This window comes from Calonectris borealis, chromosome 3 (genome assembly GCF_964195595.1).
Source record: "Calonectris borealis chromosome 3, bCalBor7.hap1.2, whole genome shotgun sequence".
NCBI lineage: Eukaryota > Metazoa > Chordata > Aves > Procellariiformes > Procellariidae > Calonectris > Calonectris borealis.
In genome coordinates, this window is record NC_134314.1 from 92,912,456 (window position 1) to 92,933,688 (window position 21,233).

General features: G+C 36.2%; 1 protein-coding gene across 3 annotated transcripts in view; it reads left to right on the forward strand.

Moving 5' to 3' along the window:
- Window positions 1-21,233, forward strand: part of LTBP1 (latent transforming growth factor beta binding protein 1) — a 137,775-nt gene that overhangs the window by 43,207 nt on the left and 73,335 nt on the right. For all 3 annotated transcript variants that reach the window (XM_075146696.1, XM_075146695.1, XM_075146697.1), the window contains exons 5-7: window positions 3,807-3,878; window positions 17,900-18,022; window positions 19,556-19,723. In XM_075146696.1, coding sequence (XP_075002797.1) covers window positions 3,807-3,878; window positions 17,900-18,022; window positions 19,556-19,723 — 363 coding nt within the window. The remainder of the gene's footprint in view (window positions 1-3,806; window positions 3,879-17,899; window positions 18,023-19,555; window positions 19,724-21,233) is intronic.

A 21,233-nucleotide genomic window follows, 5' to 3' on the forward strand; every position in this document is an offset into this window, starting at 1 on the left:
ACAGGAGTGGAAACCCAGTCTCTTTCCCAGTGTCCTTAATTACTTATGGTATGAGTCATGCTCACTCCTGCTTTCTGGCTTAATCTGGAATTCTTTTTTTGAATGTAACTGTACGATTTCAAGAGGAGACAGTGAATGTTGCCACTTGGAATAATCCAGTCCTTGTGATTAAAGCATTCCTGGAAAGTAAGGGTTTGTGTCTCCTAGACATAATGGCATACATTTCTGATCTTTCTAGGTGGGAGCTCTCACTGTACAGTAGTGTTTTAACAAGGGAGGAGGAGATGGGTGCACTGTCTGTTTTCTCCAGATTAAAATACAGTGTTATCTATCACTGCATTATATCAAGAGTATGATTTGGTAGGTGTATGCTTCAAAAACATTCACTGAATCTGTCAGGAAGCTTTGGTAGAGGTATATGTAATTTCTTCATCTAGATTGGATTTAGGAATGAGTTAAGCGTGATGCTATTCAATCATGCCATGACTTACGGCAATTCTGCTTGAGTGCAAACGGTGAATTTTCAGATTTCTAAGAACTTAAGGTGATAAATTTGGAGTGTTGCAGGAGTTTAAGTGATCTTACAGCATCTTAGAGTTTTATAGATGTTCAATTTGAACTTAGGCACACAACTTGTTTTGGATCTGGGCCTAAGTGTCCTTTGGGCATAGGTGTCAAATTAAGCCTCATGTCAGTGTCAAAGTGTTATGCTTCTATAGAGCAAACAATTTCCAAAGATAAATATAAATTTATGATAAGATTTAATGAAAGTGTGGAGTGCCTGCTTAAGGATTTATATTTCATCAAGTTTTTTTTTTTTTTTAGTACAATAATAAGAATGTTTCAGTGGTAAAAAGAGTATGCATATATATTTATATATATGTATATATGATATTGGATGGAAAAACTTGGGAGTCAAGTGAACTATTAGTAAGTTATCAGTTAAGTGGTGTCCATGGTAGCGTCTCAACAGGCAAAGCTAGTCCCACATTAGTCCGATGTCATTTTGACCTGTTCTGATACTTCACTAAATTGGTATTATCCTTTTTATTGTAGACATTTTGGAAGCAAAGAGACTTCCTTTTGGTTTTATGCTTCATAACATTCATTTAAGATTGACCTGTTTTTATAATAATACGTAATCAGTTTGCATTTAATGTGATCTTCTGCAAAACCCACTTCAGCAAAATATTTAAGCATATACTTCAGTCTCATTAGCAGGCACTTTTCTTCTCTCTTCAGTCAACCACTTAAGGATGTACTTAAGTTTGCCTGTGTCTTGTTTCCATGGACTTAAATAGGGCTTTGTCACTTTGTAAAGCTGTACTTATGTATTTTGGGTAATAGCCACTGCTCTGTCAGGGCTTCTGTCTTGTTGCAAAGTCAAGTGCCTTGGCCTGAGACAGCTCCCATGTCTGTAAATTTACGGGTTATTCAGTATTACTGAAAAATAAAAGAAGAAATTTTGGAACAGATCTCCATTTTTGAGGGCTTCCACTGAAGACAACTTTTAAGACAAAGTGATTTCTGTGTTACATGGGGAATGTTATGATTGTTCAGGCTTCTTGCTAACAGTTAATAATTACAAACAGGTTGTCCAAATGAGTAAAGGGTAAGTAATGTAGGACTCCATCCAGCTCCCACATGGATCACTAGCCATCACTGAATAAGCTCCTTACTCTACTGCGACCTGCTTACGTTGCTGCTCTTTGTAGAAGGAAGAAAACAGCTGCTAGTAAGCTGCTATTTCCTGTTCAGTGTGGGAGTAGGAGGATGAGGAGGGAGGGAGAGGTTGAAATCTCTGACCTCACTCCACCACTGCACTTTCTAAAGCAGCTGAGTCACCCTGGAAGGGAAAATGCGTTGCAGCACTGGAAAAGGCCTGGCATAGCTTATGGGCTGGTCTCCATCTACAACTGGAAGAGCTCTGCTCTTCCTCTTGTTTTCCTCCGCTAGGCTGTACTGCAGGGTACCATTCCTGCACGCAAAAAGTTAGAGAGACTCTCTTGATTTTAGTGTGAATTGAATCAGATCTGTAATGGCAAACACAGATAAGTTAGGACATAATCAGTGCAATTATGAATCTGACTCTGCCAACATGTGCATTAGGAGTTTTACTAACATTTTCAGGGACCAGGAATAGGCTAATGCATTGCGCTTTTGAAAATCTCACCTTAAATTTCAACTGTTTTTAATATTAACATTGTGAAAAGATTGGAGCTGCCTTGAAAATAAATGTGTAGCTGCCACATTTTTGGTGAGAGATGAAATTTTCAAATTCTAATTTGTGTGAAAATGGTTGTAGTCAATGTAAAGACGGAATAGTATGTGTTCAAAACTGTAAGAACATTGTTGCTGTATTTTGACCTGTACTATTTTTGTGTTTTAACCATTTTATCACTTTAAGCAATCTCTAAGGAGAATCTTAATGTTCTAATTAAGCAATTATTTTAAATAATTCGCAGCAATTTGAAATAAAACTACGTCACTCCAAAAGCTGCTACTCAAGATCATCACTTAAATTTTTCCAAAGAATAGGAAAAGCTTTAGAACTAATGAAAATAATTCTTTTTTTTTTCTTTTTTTTTTTCACCCTTATAGCCAATTTACCAGTTTTAAAATAAGCTGCAGGGATAAATGTGCAATTATATGTGAGTGAGGCATTATATGTGAGTGAAGCCAATTGAAAACATTATGTCTCTCAGTTGTTCTGTCTTACTTGACAGTTTATATACAGTAAAGATGGAAAGTAATTTGTTTGGGTTTCGGTTGTTTTTTTTTTTTTTTTTGCCTGCTGAACATTTAGAACACTTTTAAAGGAAAACAAAAGATTTGACCAAATGTAAGGTATCTCTGTTGTAGCATTCAAATTATGGAAAACTCTCTTGACTCTTATTAAAGGCACTTGTGTGATCATAGTGCCAAAAGTTTAGTCCTGTATGTTTAACAAAGTATTGGGCTTTGCCAAGAGGTTAGCTTTTAGTGCATAACCATACAAAGAAGTTACTGCTCTCATTTATGATGTTATAACAGTTTAAGAATCAATAAACAGTTTTCTGTAGTCTCAAAGGCAACCTTAAATGGAGGAAAGAAACAATAAATAGAAATAAAAATCTAGTTAACAGAACACTTTCTATTTTGGCAAAATTGAACTCAGCCTGTATTTTGCAGTGGTGTTGTGCCCTTGACAGTTTACACCAATCAGCCAGTAAGTCATAGAGTCTTCTAAAATTCAGCAACTTTGTTAAGTAAATTACAAATGTGCTTTTTTCTTCTTTTTGCCTTGTTTTAAAAGTTCATTTGCTTCTATTTCCTATGTATTTCAAATATTTTTTAATTCATTGTGGCACGAGAAATGGTACCCAACAATTTGGCTTAACACTGAAGATACTTTGCTTTCTAAAGCCGCTTTCAGTTTTAAAACCATTGAGTTTCCATCATGAATCTTCAACTTTATCTTTTCCCAATATGATATTTATAGCTGGTTTGGGAAAGTAATTATTTAAATATTTGAGAACAACTAGGATGAAAGATAATTTCCTTATTTCAAAGATTTCTTTTTTGGAAAAAATATAAATTTGACTGGATAACTGAAGACTTAAGTGGTATACATGTGGAAATAGATGGAATTAAGTTTATCTGTACAACCTTTAATTTTAATTTCTTGACCTTTTATGCTTAACCATACATTGTAAAAACTTATAATGTTTTTTTTTTTTTATAGTTACATAATAATTTGGCTGTCAGGGTCTCTAAATAAGCATATAAATCAGCAGTATTTAACTGACGTAATTTTTTTTCTTCAGCTTACCATGGATACAGTCCTATGATGGAATGCCCACAAGGCTACAAGAGGATCAATGCTACATTTTGTCAAGGTACAATAGCGCCCACAATAGATTGTGTTTATTTAGAGTACCAGTTTTCTGTGACAGGTGCTTTGATATTTATGACTTAGATGAATGAATCCAGTCCATTGATTTGTATTTGGGAAAAAATGTTGAGGCTACTTCTAACTCTTCGCAAATATTGGCAACTCCATAGAGTGGTTTTTTTTGCTCTGGGGCAAAAAACTTTTAAAACTTTTATGTATACTCTCATTTTCTTTGATGATATGTAAAGATGACTCCATAAGGATTCATTTACTTTGTTTTTCAGTAGAAACACATTGTTCTGTTAGTTCTTTTGCTAAACAGCGTACCTGCAGACTTATTCAGTTAAGTCAGATGAAACTAGCAATAGAGAATAACTTCTATAATCATGGAAGTATAGAGTAACCAGAGAACAATTCTTTTGGACTTAAGAGGTTAGGCACAACAGTACTGAGAACAGCCAGATAATGTCACTGGCAAGTGGAGATGAAAAACCGTGCGTACCTGGCTGCCAGGTAAAGCAGTGACCCACGTACTTCAAGAATGTGCATAGTGCAGGTGAGGATGTATGGAGTTAGATACTGCATAAGTAGTGTTACTCCAAGATTATGCCCTATATCTCCTGGCTGTAAGCACAGAAGTTATCAAAACATACAGGGTTGCGTGATGTGCGTGATCATGCAGCTCCACAGAAAGGCTTGGGGCATTTAGATTCTCCTGCCCTACGGCGTCTCTATCTGACGAAGCTGAACAGATGACCATAGACATACGCGCGTTCTTTCTGTGTATCTTGGAGTATTGAACAGAGGTGCCAGATGAGGATGTAGGAAGAAGCTTAATTACTTGTCCAAGTTGCTTGGCACAGCTCAAGTAAACAAGAGAAAGGAGCTCTGCAAAGATGGGAGCAATCCTACAGTGGTGCTCTGGAGAGAGATTTGGGAAGGAAGGGAAGAATGAGTTCAAGTGAGGCTGACACTGACCTGTGGTCAGGTTTATTAGTCATTGTTGCCACTGCAAGGCTAAAAGAGGTCTCAACAAATAGTAGTGGTGGTGGACAAAAGGAGAAAATGGAAGAGTAATTGGCGTTAGAGGATATATATAGGCATTTTGGAGATAAAATTAATTTTATTTAACTGAAAACTTTCAGTTAGCATGTCGATGAAGGAACGTGCAGCAGCCAGCCACATAAAGAAATTTTGCCAACTAAAAAAACACAGTTTATAGAGCACTAAATACAAACATCCTGCTGCTTCCACTGCTGAGGGAGATGCGAACTCCTGTCTGAAAGTATAGGCACTTGAGCTGATCTGCTGCTCAGTTCTCTACCTAGTGGTTTACCAGCTTGCAGATAAGGGGCATTTGGAGGATTGTGAGAGGAAATTGGGTTGGGTCAAAATAGTAAAAAACTAAATGGAGGAGAGCTGCAAATTGCATCTCAAGAGCTCGTTCCCTGATCTGCAGTGAAAGACTGTAGAGTCCTCTTAATAAATAAAAGGGATGGGGTGATGTTGGTGGCAACTTATGGGGACTGCAAAGTGAAAAGGTGAAGGAGGCGAGTGTAAGGCATACATGGGCCACCTTTTCACACCTCAAATTAAACACATAGGTGGTGCATATATTTCAGCAAGATGTTTCCAGCCGTTTCGAAAGAGATTGTCTCGTTCCGCATATTAGTTACGAGTTTTTTCAGAGTCTGTAAAAGAGAGGATTTCTAACTTTGAGCACAGAAAGTGTCTGGAAGATGCCATGGTGCATTAGTACCATCATGTATCCCTCTGAATGTGGTCCAGGAGAGACAGGAGTTTTTGATATCTCCAGTAGTTGTGTGCAAACCCCACTGTATGCACAAAGGTTTCCTAGACAGCAGCAATCCAGCAGGCATTTAAAGGCGAGTAGGGCATTCCATTTGTTTCAAGGGGTTGTTCCTACATGGAAACTAAGATCCTTAATCAGGGGCTACGGACAGTTAAAAAATGGTCTGGTGCTTGTGAAGGTTGCCAGAAGTAGGCCAGGAGGTGTTTTGCTGAGCAGTGACAGCCTGATAGAGAGGGAGAACATATGTCTCTGGGTAGGAGCTTAAGAGGGAGCTAAGACCTGCCGTGGTAGTGTGCAGAAATCGATCCATACCTGGTAGGCTAGTCATTGTTTGTTGTACTGAGTTTTGATAGTTTTTCCCCTGACACATTTTTGTACTATATAACTAATACTGCAAGAAATATGAGGCTTTAAATAGTTTGTTTTATTACTGCTGTCATTATCCCTGAAGAGAGAGCGCTGTAGTCTCTAAATATAACTTGTAGTTGATACATGGAAACTTATAACCTAGAGTTAATCAGACAATGGGAGTCGGATTATCCCACCAGGAAGTAAACTGTTGATGAATTGAGGATGGGGCAATGTCTTAACTTTCTGGAGAGGACAGAAGTGGTGACTGCTGCAGGTTCCCCATATTGCCTTATCGAGGCTTCGGTGGCTTCTCTGTAATTTACTCACCAGCACACTCCAAAAAGGAGGTACAAATAAGGAAGGAACTGAGAGAAGGAATAACCATGAAACAAAGCCAGGATGAAATTGAGTCCTATTGAAGTAAGTAACAAGACTACCATTTTCTTTCAGAGGATCGGGATTTTGACCTCTGTTTGAACGGTCATCAGGAAAGCTAGCTTCATATGTGAAAGCTGCTGGCAGGGTGTATTTCAATTCTGAAATGGTCATTAGCATGTCCTTTTCAATGGGTCAGACAAAAGTGTCCTGTTTGGTTTATCTGGATCAGATGTGCTTTTCTAGAAGAGAAGAGGACAGGGCTAATGAAGAAACAGCTGTCCATATCACAAACATGGAGCAAAGCAATAGCAATAGCTGTGAAGAGAAAACTGTTTAAGCTGCTGGCGGGGGAGTATTCGTATTCTTGTAATAATCCTTACAATGAAACTGGAAAGGAGTGGCACAGCATGTCCATATGCAAGTATACATTTTAATTAGATTATTCTTTGCTGAAGGGGTGTGCATGCTGTGTCCATGCTCAGAAACGGCCAGCATTGCCAGACCAAATAGTAATGGGGATATATTTCTGAATCCCTGCCTGCAGCTAAAAGAGATCGCTGTTTTCACCTCGATATCGTCCAACTTTCACTGCCTTTGAAAACTCAGGCCTAAAAGCCTAATTAACCTTTTGTTCTACATTGGTTTTGCAGTCAAAAGCCTCCTTAGTTTACAAAGCCTATGCAGTATTAGTGTGATTAATAACCAGGTCCTGATTTTTTTCCTATCAAGTGAGTGAACTAATGTAATGAAACATTCTTCTCTCTAATGTGTATGTAGGACAACAAAGAACCATCTGTGGGTATGCTAATTCAAACAGTTTAGTGTAATTGCTGTCAAGAAAGCTTTTTTCCCCCCTCAGTAATTATCTTTTCAATGGGATGATTTATTGCATGTGCACACATGCATGCCCTAAGGCTGATATTAAAGCCAAAATGCAGCTTATCAGAGTTGCAACTTCTTTGTCAGAATCCACATGCAATGCTGATTTCTGGTTTCCTGTTTAGAATTATACTTACTGTTTCTTCCTTCTGCTAATGGTTTTCTTGGAAAACTGAAATAGAATGAAAAAACCAGCTGGTGAAAAGGTTGGGTTCCTTTTTCAGGAAACTAACATACTGCCAATAGAGCACTTTAAAAGTCTTATCTTGAACTGGAAAAATACCTGAACACTTGTTGGTTTTCAATGAAGTAAAAAGTTGTGCATGGCAGTTCTTGAAAAGTCCCCATATGCTTAAAATCAAATATATATGAGCTTGCAGAAACTAGTGCTTGTATGTTGATGGATCAAATTCTGTAATCGTGTGCTCTGGGGACTCAAAATTTATTTTAAATCATGATGAAACTTTTTTCCCTTAGAATATACCTTAGAATATACCTGCCGTCCTACATTTGTCCCTAAAATACAGTAATAAATTTGTTTTCTCTGCATATTGTATATATATTTTTATTTTACTTTTAAGTAATAAAAGAGCTTTGCTTCAAAAGAAATGCTATTTAATGTTACTTAGCTACTAAGTTAACAACCTTCTTTCAAATAAGTTCTTTTATGATGATCATACTGAGAAATAAGTATATCTACAGAAACTGGGCTGATTTGCTGTTTGGACATTGATTATGTGTTTGAAAAGTGTGGCTCTGCAAACTTGCGTTCCAGTAAATTCCATGCAGAAGTACAAAACGAGTTGGATTGATTTCTCCTGCTCCTACTCTGTTAGCTCAGAAGAAATCAGTGGGTCATTTCTTTGAATAAGCAACTGTTTTTTCTGTAATTTTTAAAAATATATGTTCCAATAGTTTCATTAGCAACCAAACCTTGTTGTTTGTTTCTTTTACCCCTTGTTGTTCTCGCTAATCAGGTTATTATTGAAACAATCAACTATAACGGAAGTAGTAAAATCTGGATATTATATTTTTCTTAGTATTATATTAATACTGGTTAACAATATAGCTATAGCAGAAACAGTTGGAACAGTATTTTCAGTGTTGTTAGTAGGTACAGTTGTAATTGATTTTCATAAAGAGAATAAAAACTGATGCCTGCATATTGGGCCAGTCAGATGGCACTCCCAGTGAAGCCTAGCGTATACATACCATAATGAGTCAAATTTTCACAAATGAAACATAAAATATATATATTCCAGTCTTAATTTGCAACATGAGATATTGTGCATATTAAAGCACTTACTGCATGAAAACATCTGTCAAGGCAGATATTACTAAATAACATTTAATGACTGACCACTAGGTCATTTCTAATTAAGAAGTTGCCCAGTACTTTGACAAATTCTAATTAGTATATAATTGATCTAGAAGGCTTCCTTTGCTTAAGTGCAGCAAAGTGTCTTAAGTGTGTGCAGTTCTTATTGAAAGGCAGTTTTTGAAAAGCATAGAAATCTGTTTTTGGAGCTAAGTGCAGAAGTCCTCCTTCAGAAATTTACCTTTCCATGGTGCTTAGGCCTGGAATCAGCTGTGGGCTGCTGATGCTGAGATTGCTTGTGTCCTCCAGCACCAGGCACTTAGGACAGAGGGGATGAGAAAGACTGCAATACTTTCTAGCCGCAAGTTTATTCTGAATATTTCAGTGCAGCTACCAGGGCTGTGGTGGTCTGACTAGGCTTTCTGCTTCTACAAGTTCTCTTTCCTGGTCCAATTTTCATAAGAACCTTATGGATATCATGACTGTCCTAGGTGGAGGCTGTTACATATTTAGTTTTTATGCCTTGTCATCTGTGTCATGTGTTGTCTTAAATATTGTGAAATTGTAAGTTGTTTTCTTCTGTTTATGCATGTAATGTGACTTTGAGAATCTGAATTTTTCATTGTCTTTTGAGACAGATTTATTCATGATATCAAAAATCACCTACCAAATGTGTAAAATAGAAACCACATTGTATATAAATGAGATTATTGTTTCAAAAGAGGAATTATTATTGTAATTAATACTAAATACTAAACACTTCTTAGTGTTCTTCAGCCTTGTTTATGAAAATTTTAAATGTCTTTTAGTTAGTTCAACATAATACAGTAAAAAAAAAAAACCCTAATCCAATTTTGATAGTTCACACTATAATTTCAAAGTTCTCACTGCCCTTGAAGAGAAATTTGACTGCATTCTTTACATGAATGGTAGCAATGATTTCTTTTGAAAAACAAATTAAAGACTATTTTTGTTTACATTTGCATTGTTCGAAATTCTTGTAGTGACTCCTGACTTTTTTGAATTCATAGACTGTTTTTCTTGAGCAAAAATACTTTCCTTAAAATGAATAGATAGATTTAAATAACATACTGTCAAAAGATTGTGGCTTTGACCAGAACACATTAATAAACATGGACATTCCGTTCTAGAATTTTATTTTTAGGTTAAATGTTTAAATGTGGTTAAATGCTCCAAGCTGTGATGATTTTGATGAGCATAAATTCAATGCGTTAAGCATGGAGATGAAAGAATGAATTTCATTTTATAGGAGTGTTTCAAATTCGGGTATGTCTGTGACCAAATATGGGCCTCACTTGCTATCTGAAAAGGATAGAGAGTGGACTTACTCCATGTGTCCAAATGAGCTACAAGGCTGAATGGAGAGAAGACAGCTTTACACCACCTTAGTGTTTCCTGCAATTCTGCATTAGGCCAGCTGGGCTTGGGTGGTCTGAAGAGCTGTTATAATGGTTAACACAGCCAAAACACAGTGAACTTCTCTTAAATACTCTTCCAGCTGGAGGCTGCCAAAGGGAAACACTACAGGGCTGATATTCCAACCGTCAGCTTTTGTAGGTTAGTCTATAGCAGAGCAGCTCTCTGCTGATCAACTAGTCCTTCCGCACCGCTTCGGTTGGCTATAGCGGGCATCAAGCTCTTCAGATTGTGTTGACCTGTTAATGTGTAGAAGACCAGTAGGCTGTGAAGCATTTTCATGTTTGCTTGCTGAGGAATCTAAAGTATTTCAGTAAATGGGCAAATTAAGGGAGGTTACGGTAGCTTTATGATGCACCCAGTAAATCACTCAGCATGTTTTACAGTAACCAAGCAAAGCATATTCTTTCAGCAGTAAGTGACAGGTACAGATCTCATTATAAGTAGGCATAGGAATTTTTCCTAGGATTTGATGTTTACACTTGGCATAGTTTGTTATCCTTGGAGAAGGGATACTCAGGCTATGTTATGGTGTCATTAATCCTGGAATAAAGCTGAAATTATTCACTTCCTGAGTGTGATTGAATTAGGCATGCCATTGCTCAAGGAAAGGTAGGAGAACATTGCATGTATGCAATGTAGGTTTCCAGTAGAGAACCAAAGTAATGTTGAACAGCAGCTAATGCAGCCCTAAAGACTGTTTTAATCTACTTTAAAAAGCCATTCTAGAATTGGAGAATGCAAGCAGAACATTGGAAGAGAATACCTTCTGCAGCATGTCCTCCCCTCCAGCACGGAGTTCTTCCATGCATCATCATACAGTGGAGAGAGAAAGAGATTCTACTACGTTGTACCCTTCTGTACACAAATACCTATACAATAGCCAGAGGGAAACCTTCCATTAGGTGTATAAATGCTTTTCACTTATATTTAAGTACCTTAGAACAGAATTTGATCCCATATCTAACTTTTTTCCTTTTAGTTTTGATTCATATATTTCTTTTTCTGTCATCACAATTCTCCAGTGTGCAATGCATGTAAGAGAGCTGAACAAGTAAATCAATACTTGAGTAAAAGAGCCCAACCCTCAAAATATAGATTGAGATGTTGAAAAGCCACTGGGGTTTTGGATCTTTAAGTAAGGAATAACTGTTTAGAGAAAAGTAACAAATAAGGGTTAAGTTGTTTTTCAAATGTTTTCTGGTTTTTTATTTCTTCTGGACTATTCAGTCCTTCCCTAAATCACAGTTATTAGAAGAAAATAGGTTGTTGTATTAAATGTTGCCTGCGCTTAGACTTAATGAAATTTAATTTAGTATTGTGATATTCACCCCATGTAATTGGAAATGTGTGTGTGGTCATGAGTAAAAATTGAGGTCAGTTCTTCATCTGATTCTGTTAACTACTTGTGGAACAAGATTCTGGTAAAGTGCTTTCAAAACACAGTTGTGTTTTGGGGTATTTCTAATGTAAAACCTTGAAGATTGCCTTACCCTGGACAAAAATCCAAATAAAATCTCTTTGTGAACGTTCTTAGAAAGCAAGGAGAAAAAACCATGAGTAAGGTAAATTTTCATTTTGATATCTGAGTTATCCATTCATTTCCATCTTCTATCTACTAATTAATGTATGTAAAGTTCTTTGAAGATGTAGTTGTTTTTGGACTTAGTAAAACTATATATAATTACCATGGTTTATAACAAGTTCAATGTTAGCATGTGCTTTCTTGTTTAAATGAATACCATCTTACATTGTTCCCGTCTTCCTCCTTCGCTTCTGTTTGGTTTTGGAGGTTTTGGGGTTTTTTTAAGTCATGAAGATTACTTTGTTTGTAGTCACACTCTTCACTTGAGCAGACAAGCATTCAGTTAGGAAATGGTTGGTTTAGCTTAGTTTTTTCCCCAGGAAATTCAACGGCAGTGTGTCATTAATACATTGCATTTTCTGAGAGCAGATTGACCTGACACCCGGTAGACCTATAAAAATCTGTGGGAAGGTATCAAACTAACAACTAACTGTTGTTGTTAAGAGAGCCTGTTTTAAGTTCTCCTTAGTGGGGAAGATTGTGGGATAGATTAGCGGCGGTTTGGTTACAGCATCTGGGGTGTTCGAAGCTGGGAGCACTGAGGTGGCTCTGGAGGAGAGCGTGGTGGCTGACCTCGCCGTATATCAAGCTGTGTGCTTAGAAGAGGATATAGGAGGAGCTGAGACATAGCAGTCTCATCTGTGCAGTACTGCAGCACCACTGTCAAGACCCTGGTTATGGCAAAACTTCTGTGCTTTTGCATGAACTTGTGAGAGCAGAGTCACCAACAGGGCCTCTGGGATGGCATGTGGCTTCCAGTGCCATCTCAAGAGATCCAAAGTAAGAGTATGTCAAGCTTTCATTTCTTGTCAAACTTTCACGGAGGTGGACTACCAAAACTAGGAGCAGTGTGTTAAGGACCAGTTCTATGTATTTGGCATGTATGATACTGAAGAGTAACAGCAAAGGGTCAGGCTGTCAGTGCAGAATGACAATGCTTCTTTCATGCCAGTGGGGTTACACCAGAATATTACCATTGAGAAAGGTCAAGTCATTCACATTATCAAGCACCAACTATTACAAAATCAATGCTTTATTTACCAGTTCTTTATAAATCACAAATAACAGCACCTACTGTGAGAGTTTGCTGTGGAGCCATGCAAGAAGCTGTGTGGAAAAGCTCCTTGCTTAACCTTTTTTTGTGTATCACTAACGCAGAGGCTTTTTACCAGTGGAACTTCATTACTCAGTTTTCATTGGAAACTGAAAATTAATATTTAGTTGGTCTTTAGAAAGCCTTATTTACATATGTATGGTTTTCTGGTACTGCTACATAGCCCCTTAAAATATTTCCTCTGTGTAAATGAAGGTGTTTGATCAAATCACTCTACAAGCATGTCATCAGTTCGTACTTCTGCACACAAAAGATTATTCATACAAATTCAAAGCTTTTTCTCTAGTTTTTACAATGGAGCAAATGAATTCTCATTGCTATACTAATTTAAAACTGAAATATTTTTTAATGCCCATGTACAAGAAATAGAGAGCTGAAAAGAAAAAAAAAGTCTGTTAATCTTGAATCAGATTTCTTTTCCAGCTGCCTGAACAAGTTGATTCCAGTGCAATTTGCACAGCTGGGCAGGCTGGCAGGTGGTAGGAAACATTTTGGGTAGGTGGCCTTTTACCACAGTCTGAAATAAAGTGAAGTAGATAGTAAATTTGGAGCGTTGTTTTTCTTTTTTTTTTTTTTTTTACCCAAGGTTGTTACATACATACATGTAAGAATAGTATTTATTTTTATTTTGAAAATTTGAAGGGTTTTTTTATCACCTTGCGGCTTGTTTCTGTTGAATGCCTAGATAGGCTTGCATAATTCAGCATAGAGCATCAGCTCAGTAATTCTATGAGCTCATTGAGAAGACATGACTTGGAAAAAAGGCATTAAAAATACACTATAATTAAGTTATGCTGAGGCATCAGAACATGCACAATAAAGTTAACTTTAAAAATTGGACAAATTTAGCAAGAGAAATACCCGTATCAGGAAATCTAGGAGGAACATTCATTGGTATTTACATACATATAAGCCAGTACTTAAATATAGCAGTGTCCACATTAAATAGCAATAACAGAGTACATGTGAATGGGGTGTTACATTTTTAAATACTAGAACGTACAAGAACAATTCATCTGGGAAGAGATTTAATACAGGGGCAGTAATGACAGCACCTGTGAATGTTTTCTGCAGAATAGTTGAATCATTTGGAAAGAAAGATGACTGTGTATTGATGAATTATAGAAAGATCCCATCTACCTGCAAATTAGCCACTTCAGTAAGTAACGCCATGAAACCTTCACTATTAGTAGGCAAAACTCTAAAACAGGATTCTCCCAGTATCACCAAATGCATCCGATACGTTCCTATGCCAGTTTTTCTCAGCAGTGACATGAAATAAAGTTCAGATCTGTAAAAACATGCATAATTTCTATTTAGATTATATTTAAATTCATTTTACTTTAAAATTCACAATTACAGTTTATCTGTATAAAGACTTTAATATAAGCTATGTTAAAAAAAAATTCATTATAAAATCCAAATAGCACAGTTTTGATACTAGATATTCAAGATCACTCAGCTAGTTGAAGTCTGTAATCTGTAACTAGAATTTGTTTAAGTGCAAAGCCAGATTTTGTACCCTCTTCTGCAGAACAGTTTTTTTTTCTTCATTTCACTGTGAAAAAAAAAAAAAAATTATGCATTTTAGTTAAGTAGCTAAGTTATTCAAAATTTAAAAACTGCTTGAGAATTATAACAGCAGACACCATTTTTTCCTTCTACAACATACAGGTATAGTTCTACAAACTTAAAAGATATATGGTTCATTTGAGTAGTACAGATACTACTAGCGTTGTGAATAAAATGATTCAAATTCAAGTTAGAAAGCAGGTTTCATAAGTATTTTTTTCCTGTTCTTATCTACCTGTGTCTTTGCAGGATTTTACTTTCTGTTTTTTACATGCCTATATACTTTCAGTATTCAAATAATAGAATTTATCCATATATAGATTTTTAACATTCCTTAAAATGAAGCTTGATGCAAACAATGAGTAAATACATCATCTGATAAAGTAAAAGTGTCATTAATCATTTTAAACATTGAAACTATGAAAGCACTTATGTTAATCTATGTAATTATTTACCTTGCTTAAATACATGTAAAATGGTAGAGTTATCCTCTTAGGAAGGAAAAGTGCCAAATTTTTCATAATGATTACACATAAGCAAATAGCAATGCATTTTAATAGTTAACAAACAAGAGACCTGGTCTTTCTATTACCCTGAAAATAAGAACTATAAAATCAAAGTCAAATTACTATTATTTAAAACAAGTTGTCTTTTTCACTGATTTAAAATTTAAATGCTGTCTTCACTAGACAAAGCATTTCTGCTAATTCTACATGGATATATATTCCAGAAAAAGTGACAGGAAAAAGCAGTATGTTATATATGTCCCCTGGGAGATACCTTCCTTTTTTTTTCCCAGTAGTATAGGTTAATTTTCCTATAAATAAAAATATATACTTAGAATTTGTGAAGGGAGAAAGTTGTTTAAAGATGTCTGTCTATTACAATGTAGAAAGTGAGCAATTATTTTCACTATATGTACCAATGTCAACACCAGCGAGTAACTAATATTAAACGATAAAAAGCAAAAGTCAGATTAGAATGAAAGATCACAGTCCTTGTTAAAAAGATGTATCTTAATTTTTAATTCTTGATATTTTCTTTCTCCCATCTCTTAATTTCTCCTATGTTTTTCCTCTTCCCCCAAAATCTATATGTGCTTTTTGCACGTCTGTGTGTGTGTAATTTGTGTAATTGTGTTGAGGTTTTTCATTTTGAAATGAACCCGGATATCGAGATTTTTCCTGTATTCAGAGTAAAGCATACTGTCTCTTCTTCTAATTTATTTCTGACGACAGAGTTAGTGCTTCATCAAAGCAAGTAGAATTGTTCCATGGTTTAGCATTTGAGGACTGATTTGACAATCCAAACTGAGTACAGGTAGAAAATTCAATAGCGGGTTCTTGAGTGTTCCAGTATTTGCTTTGTATTACCTTCTAGGTATTTCATAGTCTTCTCCTCCGTTATGGTCCTTGTCATGGCTGATGTTTGAAGGTGGAGGGTTACCAATATGTCCTTTCTTCCTGACAACTTTACAACAGCATCAATATGTTTTTATTTAGGGATGTTTCAATAATGTCTTTAGTTTGCTACCTGTTAAGATTTAAGTTCATTCCTCGCAATAGTCACAAAAGATAATGGTATTGAAACAATGATGATCTTCCTTTTGGAATCAGTTGGCACTCTGTAGATGCCTTCAATCATATTTTGAGATTTCAGGGCAAAAGAAAGAACCTAGTCAGACTAAGCAACTGAAGAAACTGTCTGAAAAAATTTTCGTCGAATGCATCAGAACAAGTCTAGCTTACTAAATATTCTGTATTAGTGCAATCCTTAAATAAGATACTCCTGTGCTTATATGGGACATCTTCCTGCTCAAAGATTGGATGGGTCGAAAGGTAGACTGCTGTAGGAGAATATCTCAGCAGGTTTTTGTGCTCTTTTCTTACACCATTCTCCTTTTTCAATAGCCCACTCCCTCTGAGGTCAGAAAGTCATGTAGTCTGGGAATTTCACTTGAAAATTCCTTTGAGGCAGAGCTGATCCTTTGTAATTCATGTGGTTTCCTTCACATTTCATCCAAAGTTCTAGGATATAAATTATCACTCTTTGTCACATGTGGCTAAGTGCATAGAGGTGAAGTTGATCCAGGTGGTGTCAAGATACTAGATCAGGTATAGCATTGGAAGAGCTGAGGGACAAGCTTAACACTGAATATTTTGAAAAAAATCTTGGCTGACATGGCAACTGCTAGAGTCTGCTGTAGTGTGAGCTTAAGTCATGTGCTCCTGTGTAGTGGGACAGGTAGCCAAACTCATGGAGAAAAAAGAAGAAGAAGGTAGGAACATGAAAGATTCTTTCTGTAGGTTTCCAAAAGCAAACTCCAGCCCATCTGTTATAGTTTACATATTCAACTTCTTACCCTCATTGATTGTGTTGAATCAGGCAGCAACATACAATGAGGTCAAATAAAATGGTGAAGGTTTTATAAAGACTAAGAGGAAAGGTAATAAATATTATATATTTTAGATAAAAAGATCACTAATACCTGATTTCCAAGGAGCTAGCTGGAATATCTGACTTTCACTTGAAGCTTGTTTACCCAGCAAGGTAGGCATTTTTTCCTAGCTTAGGGATAGGGAGAGAAAGTCTTAAGTACAAATAATGCACGTAAACATTTTAAAGTAGGTCTGTTTCAATGTGCTGTCTCTATTTTTCTGGAAGAGGAGACATGACAATTTATGACAGAGACAATTATAGGGTGGGGAGGGGGTGGGGTTTTTTATTATTATTTTAAGGATTTGATTATCACTGCAAGCTACATCGTTAGTCTCCTGAAATAAAATCCTAGTTTGGCTGACTTAGTTACAGATGGTATCCAGATGATTGTCAGACAGGTCCTATTCTAAGCATAAGTGAATTATAGATACAACTTGAAGTGTGATAAAGGCCTGAGGCCCAATGCTTGGGGCATGGGAGAATAATTCAGTGAGACGCTGAAAGGGATACTGATGCAGGTAGCCTTCTAACAGCAAACTTTATCAAAGCAGTTGTTAATTATTACAAAGTTGTGTTCCCACAGACGCAATCCTTTTTGCTCCACATCACGTGTTCCGTGCTTCGTGAAGCATATTCTTGTTATTAAGATGGTAAGGTCTTTAGGCTAGAGATGGTGTTTTTGCATAGCGCTTCTTCCAGCACAATGAACCTTCAGGCACTACCGAATACAAATACTAATAAAAACTGTATTAAATGTGTCAAGCAGTTTTCCATCCTGTATAAAATATGCTACATCGCTTAAAACTTGTCTCTGTGAATGTTCTTGTGAGTTGTGTTTGGCTGCACAAGCAATCATCTAGTCAGGAAAAGAGGGATTGATAAGCCAGTCAAAGTGTATTAGTTTTTTAATTCAGAGTACTTGAGAATGATGTATAAATGTCATTGTTTTTCTGTTATGTTCTCAGCAGTGTTTTGAAAGGTTATAAATCAAATATTGTCAGTATGGGAAAGTGTGTTGATTGGCATGTTAACTCGTAACAGTTCTCCTGCACATATTTAAAAAACGATAAGATCACTTCTGAAGAAAGAAGAATATTAATACATGTTTCAGTATCTGATGATTTTCAATTTTCCCACAGATATCAATGAGTGTCAGTTACAGGGAGTATGCCCTAATGGTGAGTGCTTGAATACCATGGGCAGCTACAGATGTACCTGCAAAATGGGATTTGTGCCAGATCCTACCCTCTCAAGATGCATACGTAAGTAATAGTACTAATCAAAGTACCAAAATAGATACTTAGTTGCACTTTAGATGAGGATTTATTTGATTGGCCCCAACTCTTCTAAGCTGTCCCTGTCTTTTTTGCTGTCCCTCCTCCTCTTCTCATCTTACTCGCTTTTAGTCAGCCTCAGGCTCATGCCTCTTTTCTCTCTTTGTCCTGGAAGCCTTGGTCTCCACCAGTGGCTGTCCAGGATCCTTGCCATCTTTTCCTGGTTTTCTTGTCACAAAACCTTCAAGGCCATATCAAGCCTCCTCGTACACTCAGTCTTTCTCACCAGCCTGGAATTCTCCTTCCCACAAATTTTTTTCCCCCCTCTCTGCTAGTTCCCCAGCCAAAATCATCTTTGTGTCCTGCCCTCCCCTCTTCCACCTCTGCAGCTTTGACCTGGGTAGTTTCCATTACTAAACATTCAGCCCAGGATGATCTTTGGCACATTTTCCTTCTGATTAAGAAGGATTAAAAATTAAGAAAGAATTAGGAGAAAGAAAAAGTTGTGAACAGCATGAATGCAAATATTTTCCTCTGTTAATCAGCTTTTACTTGGTTTGAGATCAACTACCTTTGCAAGAAGAAAAGAAGGCATAGAGAACAACTAAAGTTCTCACCTTAAGTTTTTTGGGAAGAATATTTACTAATGAAAAATACCTCATTTCCTAAGCTCCTTATCTGAGCTATCTTTAGATTTATAAAATATAGTCTAGAGCTGTAGGTGAATTCTTTCATTTTTTCAGCATAATCATCTTATGCTGCTAGTTAATGACACTCAATTGCTGAGAAAATTTTTCAGCATTTTGAAGAATTTCTTAGAACTTTTCAGTTTAACACCAGAAAAAAGGAGTTGGTTTTCATTTTTGCTTTTACATGTCATGTTGAAAATCAAATAGTCTTTGTATTTTTTGAGTTAAGTAATAACTGTTTGTTATTACTTTTACCAAGAACTGTTAACTGTATGTGAATGTGGATGCATAAATTAGAAAGCTGGATGGATCCCAGCTTCCTGTTACCTCATACTAGTCATAGCTTATGGCCTTTGACTTTTCCACATTAAAACTAATTGTAACAAAATGTAAATATATAATTGTCTCTTCTATAAAAAAAAGTGATGTGTGATACTTAATCCTTTTGCAGTCTTATTTATGTAGCCTACTTATAGCTGAATGTTCCAGTGGCTATGTAGCTTGAAACATATTGCTAGTGATTGACCTTAGTCTTCAGTCGTTGGACTTGTGTACAAGTGAGAGAGCTGATTCTGACTCTTTATTGTGGCAGCATGGCAACTGCTGGTTTGGAAATTTTTTTTTTCTTTAAAATACTTTTTATCCATGGTCTAGGATGAGTTGGAATTCAGGAGCGTTTGATGCGAAATAAGAATTTTCTTTTATGTGTTTGAAATAAAACTTGTGCAGATGGTAATATTAATCCGTTTAACTGGTATTGGAAGTCTAGTGGTGTTTCTCTGGTTTACTTTTCATGTGAACAGTACCATCCTTTCTTCCACTTTCATTGCAGCTGATAATCCTATAGTTGCTGAAGAGAAAGGACCCTGCTACCGGTTTGTTAGTGCAGGAAAGCAATGCATGCATCCTCTTTCTGTTCAGCTCAGCAAGCAGCTTTGCTGTTGCAGTGTTGGCAAAGCCTGGGGCCCACACTGTGAGAAGTGTCCGCTTCCAGGAACAGGTAAGAACTGCCCATTAAAAATACAAGCTCTTCCCCCCCCGCCCCCGGTTTGTTATGCATGCTTTAAAAAAAAAAAAAAATCCAAGAATTGATTTTAAAAAAGAAGTGTCTATCAGTAAATTATGACAGTTCTCTATATGATAGTAGAATAATCACATACATAGTAGTTTTGTTCATAGGGATTTGTGATTAAAACAAAGGAATTATCTTTGATATGTTGTGATAGAATTCCAGATTTTCAATATTTGCATCTCAGAATATGTCCTTTGGTTCTCCATCACATGAAGACAAATTTATTGTATGTTATATTCTGACTATAGATACAGGCAAATTAACTCAAAATCTAATTAATATTCTTCAGTTCTTAAAGGCACTGGTGAAAGGATGGCAGCTTTTGAGAATTACGTTACAGAACTACATGTGTTGTAGTTTACATTACAGTTAGTGGGATATGTATGGGAGTATCTCTGCTTTCTAACCTTCCTTCATATCTTTACCATGCATTTTGAAGAATGTGCTAAGTATGGTGTTGCCTTCTTAACAATAAACTGGTAGTTAAACATTTCGTGCCACCTTTCACTTAAACAGTTCCTTACTTAATGCATAAAGCTCGCTTGTATCAGTGTTCACTTGGAGTCCTGCTGGTTTTTAAATATATAATGACTTGGTTGGTTGGTCACCACTCTCATTTAGGCTGCTCATAGATTAAGATACCACATATTATAGATACTGATTGCTACTTTCAGGTACCTTCTATTCCCTGATTTTGCTTAAAACTTAAATGACCAAAGTTGGAGTCTAGTCAAAATCAATTGAATATTATTTTTTGTCCAAATGTATGGTCAAATTCATCTTTTTTAAAAGCATCGATTGCTTATTGTAATATACATGATGTACAGCCTGTTCAGTATTTTAGCAGAGGTATTTGTAATGGTAATCTACTGTTCTTACTGAAGTTGCTGCTGCAGGTGTTACTGTTATGATACAGGTCATGTATTTCTCTGGAGTATTTTATAAAGATTCAGATTTTCAAAACTAGCTAGCTGCTTTGGGAAATCCACAGCTAGCATCAGAGACATGATGAGAGCAGCAGATTCCTTACTTTTTTAAGTTGGGCTTACAGAAATGGAAGTGACCAACATTTTTGAGCATTTCAATTGATTTTTTTAAAGCCATTATTTCTTGCATGACCATTGGGTTGCTAGATCACTGATAAGGATTTTGAAAGTCCAGTTCACTTTCAGATAAATAATATTTCTATGGCTTTTTAATGGATTAAAAAAATATAGTCTCATCAGATGACTTGTAGTTTAAATGCAGATGCTTTACATCTATGAGAATATTGCATGAGGCTTTATGCCTAATTGTGTGTATTCTGGAGCAGAGAATATATCTTTTTGCAAAGTTGACTGCTCTCTAATCATAAAAAGTACATCGTTGAGTATTATGTGGAATTGGTTATTTTAGTGATTTTTCTTAATGAAAAGACATCAGAGAGAAAATCTGAGAG